The sequence below is a fragment of the Sinocyclocheilus rhinocerous genome, unplaced genomic scaffold, assembly GCF_001515625.1.
Source record: "Sinocyclocheilus rhinocerous isolate Xijiao unplaced genomic scaffold, SAMN03320098_v1.1 scaffold5890, whole genome shotgun sequence".
Taxonomy (NCBI): Eukaryota; Metazoa; Chordata; class Actinopteri; order Cypriniformes; family Cyprinidae; genus Sinocyclocheilus; species Sinocyclocheilus rhinocerous.
Genome location: NW_015642844.1, coordinates 24,081 through 28,429, shown reverse-complemented (window position 1 = coordinate 28,429; position 4,349 = coordinate 24,081). Strand labels below are relative to the sequence as shown.

Sequence of the window (4,349 nt, the reverse complement as noted above, 5' to 3'; positions counted from 1 at the left end):
ATCACGCGTGTGTGTGTGTGTGTGTGTGTGTGTGTGTGTGTGTGTGTGTGTGTGTGTGTTAGAGCGTGGCCCCCAGCAGTCGGTGTGCAGTTCTCCGGGCTCAGAGCTCTGGGCCGATCGCAGCGTGTCTGTCTGCAGCAGCGCTTCTGCACTGCAGGACCGATCCACTTCAGGCAAGATCACGGACGCATGCCGCTGAAATAACACACGCGTGTGTGTGTGTGTGACTCCGACTTCACCGATCAGATTCACTCCTTCACTCTCACTAACGATGATCAGGGTTTCCGTCCGCAGGTGTGATGAAGCAGGTGAAGTCTGCAGTGTTTGACTCTCTGTTTGTGTTGTTCATCACAGGTGTGTTCCAGCATCACTCCCATCATCCTCAGCAGGGTTACGGACACAGCCTTCAGTCTCCTCCACACTCCATGGTGAGAGAGAAACAAGCCCCAACTTTATAACTATAATATAACTATAACTATATATAAGCTATATAAACACGAGTGCAGTGCCAAACAGAGCTGGTAGTAACTGATGACATGTGATCTGGTTTACGTAATCAGATTCCTAAAAGTAAGTACTTGTAATTAGATTAAATTACATTTTAAAATACTCGTAATCCAACTACAGTTACTTTTATATTGATTACATATTATTCACACAATAGCATTATATCATGCATCATTTATTGATTCTCCCTAATTCCTCTTTTTCATCTTTTAAATGTTCCTTTCTAAAATATCCTACCGCTTATATACACTCAGAAAGTCTTCAGTTTCACACAGAGATCAGTCGATACAGTCATCTGACCACTGGATTTACAGAAATCATTTTAATTTTAAGAAATGTTTTCTCAGTGTTTCTGTAATGATGAATACATTAATGTTTATTTGAATTATCACTCAGTAGGTTATTTAACCATGTATTACTGTGTGTTTTGAAGGCTTTTTTCGATCAAACACATTAAACTGCTCAAATTCACATTATTTGTTATTTACATGCAATGCAGGCATTCCCAAAAAATTTTGGCCGAATCTCTTTAACCAAATATATTTACTTGAATTGAGATTTTAAGGTAATAAGTTAATTATTCAGTAACACATTTGCATGTTCACGGGTCTCTGATGTTGTTAATGGTCAGATGACATGCAGGTAAACAAATTATTACATTTTTTTTAGTAAGTGTTTTATTTTGATTGTTGTTATTTTAAAATTATTTATTTTACATTTTTAATTATTAGTTTTCATTAAACTCGTGAACCCCCTGCAGTTCACGAACCCCAGTTTGGGAAACCTTGACATAATGTAGCCTACTGTTTAGTGCACTTCATTATATCAATAACAAGAAATCTAATATATTTTCTTTTTCTTTGCATTTTTATATCAGTATGGTACGAGATTATCTGATTTAAATCAATATGATAAACGAGTTGGGTCAAAAGTAATCTAAAAGTAGTCTGATTAAAATGTGTAATGTAATGGATTACGTCACTAACTAAAGCAATAAGCCCCGTGAAGCTGTGGTTTACAGTGAGTTTATAACAGCGTTGTTAGGTACGACGTGAAGCGGAGTTATAATCAGTGTTGGGGAAAGTTACTTTTAAAAGCAATGCGTTACAATGTTGCGTTACTCCATAAAAAAGTAACTAATTACATTACTTAGTTACTTTTTATGGAAAGTAATGTGTTACGTTACTTTTGCGTTACTTTTTAAATCTGGACAGGGCTTGCTTGTTTGTTTTTAAAATAAAAAAGTTCTATTTTTGGCAAATATAAAAGCCTTTTCACACCAAAAGTGAAATGAATAAGCCTCAGACTGAAGGGAAAGTAAGTTTACGTCCGTACAGTAGAACGCAGAAGAAGACATTTCAACAATTCATTCATAGAGTAATTTGTGCTTATTAGTACGGTTGAACTGGATCATCAGAAGCAAATAGAATGGGATTAAATACATAAAGGATATTTGTGTTGTTTAACATTTAATTATTGCAGGTTTGCGTCATATTCTGAGTTGCATTATTTTTATTCATTTTGAGGAATACTGAATCTGTGTTTTATTCTTCCACCAAACAATTGTTTATTGTGAACACATGGGACGGGAATGGTGTGTGTGTGTGTGTGTGTGTGTCCAGCAGAGGGTGTACCGGGCGCTGTACGATTACGCCGCTCACGATCACGACGAGGTTTCCTTCCGCGACGGAGACGTGATCGTTAACGCGCAGCCCATCGATGAGGGATGGATGTTCGGCACGGTCCAGCGCACCGGAAGGTCCGGCATGCTTCCGGCGAACTACGTGCAGAGTTTACACTGAGATCATCATCACACAATCACAGCAGTCTGAAGAGTTTGATCAGACGTCTGCTAAAAGACAAGCGATCATTAGATTCATATGGAAGCTTATTTCTGCAGAATAAATATATTAAAAAGTGATTGATTTTTTTTCTGTAACTGAAAGTTTAAATCTCAATTCAGACTTTTTCTCAGAATTGCAAGACATAAACATGCAATTTTCAAAAAAACTTCACTTCTGAGTTTTTATCTTGCAATTTTGACTTTTTGTCTCAGAATTGAGTAAAAAGTTTAAATGAGAAACATTTGCAGTTAGCCTACTTTTAATTTTTTTAATTCTGTGGCAGTAACAAGCTATTTTGTCTGATAGTGAATGGAGGAGGTTGATAATAATCAATAACTGTGTCATTGATAGCTGAATGAGGTTAGTTTCATCATCTTTCTTTAACTTTAATGTGTAATTGTTGCCCAGCGCAGCAGAGCTCATCCAGTCATTCACACTAATGATCTGTTCTTCATCAGCGTTTATTATGCCATCATCACACATTACTAGTGACGTCAGTCACAGACTAGTTCTGAAATAAACTAGTAGCGATGTTAACTCAGGCTGTGGACTGAGAGGGTTCGTTTACTAACCAATAACAGTTAGTTTAGTTTCTGGTTGAACAGATGCATGATGTTTGATGAGAAGAACACGACTGCAGCTCAGATCTGCACTAAAGCCATGTGATGTAGAAAACCATCATCTGCTGTGTGTAGAAACCACTCTTTTTCTAATGTTTGTTTATGTGTAATGTGTGTTCACCTGCTTTGAAGAGGAATAGTGGTTAAATGCGAGCAGTGCTTCCCTGTTCAGTGCTGTTCTCTTGAACTAGTCTGGTTTATTTACTTTAGTAGCATGTTGATCTGTCAGCTAACAGACATGTGATCGGCCTGAACAGTGTTTGTGAACTCAATCAGGATCTGTCACAGTACGTGATAACTGCATGACACTAGATGAATTATGAGCTAAACATCAGCAGGTTGTCAGTGTGATTGATGGTTTTATTTACTTTATTATAAACTCTCTCACTTGTCGTCACTTTGATCTATTTACCCGCGTCACTGCCTTCTGTTAACGCTATTTACCTTGTAGAGTTTCGCAGTTATTGAATTGATAATCAATAAAAAGCTTTGTCCAGCATTGTGACTTGTTATTAGTCTGTCTGTGAGCGTGTGGCGCATGCGTGGATCTCCGCAGAAATCGACACGTGTCTCTGTGCGTGTGACGTCAGCGGTGTCCCGGATGAGCGCAGGCGTCGTCAGGCGGTTCGTCAGTGTAAACTCGCTCAGCGCGTCAGGCGTGTTTCTCTCGCGTTTATTCTCAGTATTTTCTCATTTGATCCTCACTGTTGGAATCATGAAACTGCTGCAGAAGCTGCTGTTGCTGCTCTTACTGGCGTTTCCAGCCACGCTGCTGCTGAAGGGTGAGTTTGACTGGTCGATCAGGCCTCGATACATACTGTAATAATCGATAAGGAGATCAGTCCGCTGTACCTCATCGATAATCCGCTCTCGAGGCTCGCGTTTGGACTGTGTGTGTGTGTGTGTGTGTGTGTGTGTGTGTGTTTTTTGTGCTTTGTTTCGTTTCAGGGTTTCGTTTCGTTTTTTTTATTGAACATGTATCATGGCACCATGCTTTTGGACATATTCCATGTCAATACCATGTTGCTCTTTGAAATACCTTGTCATGTCATGGTAACATCATGATGCATGTTCATCATTCAGTTCAATTCAATTCACGTTTATTTGTATAGTACTTTTCACAATACACATCAATGCAAAGCAGCTTCACAGAAAATGAAAGTTTCTACATTACAATTAGGAGTAATTTATCAGTGGTGACTCTGTCATGGTATTCAGTACAATATCAAATTTTAACCTGATACCATTAGTGTACCATGATACTGCCACAGATCTTTTTATGAGGTTATAAAAAAAGAATGATGTGGCTAGATGTTGGTCATTTAGGGGATTTTGATACATTTCCTTTTTTTTTTTTTTTTTATCAAGGACCCAGAAT

The 4,349-nt window shown here is 38.3% G+C and overlaps 1 protein-coding gene across 1 annotated transcript in view; it reads left to right on the top strand.

Moving 5' to 3' along the window:
- The window catches only part of LOC107756858 (nebulette-like), a 3,654-nt gene extending 1,221 nt beyond the window's left edge, over nt 1-2,433 (top strand). Inside the window, exons 3-5 of the mRNA XM_016574165.1 lie at nt 63-173; nt 355-428; nt 2,133-2,433. Of these exons, the coding sequence (XP_016429651.1) occupies nt 63-173; nt 355-428; nt 2,133-2,309 (362 nt within the window). The 3' untranslated portion in view covers nt 2,310-2,433. The remainder of the gene's footprint in view (nt 1-62; nt 174-354; nt 429-2,132) is intronic.
- The last annotated feature ends 1,916 nt before the right edge of the window (nt 2,434-4,349 follow it).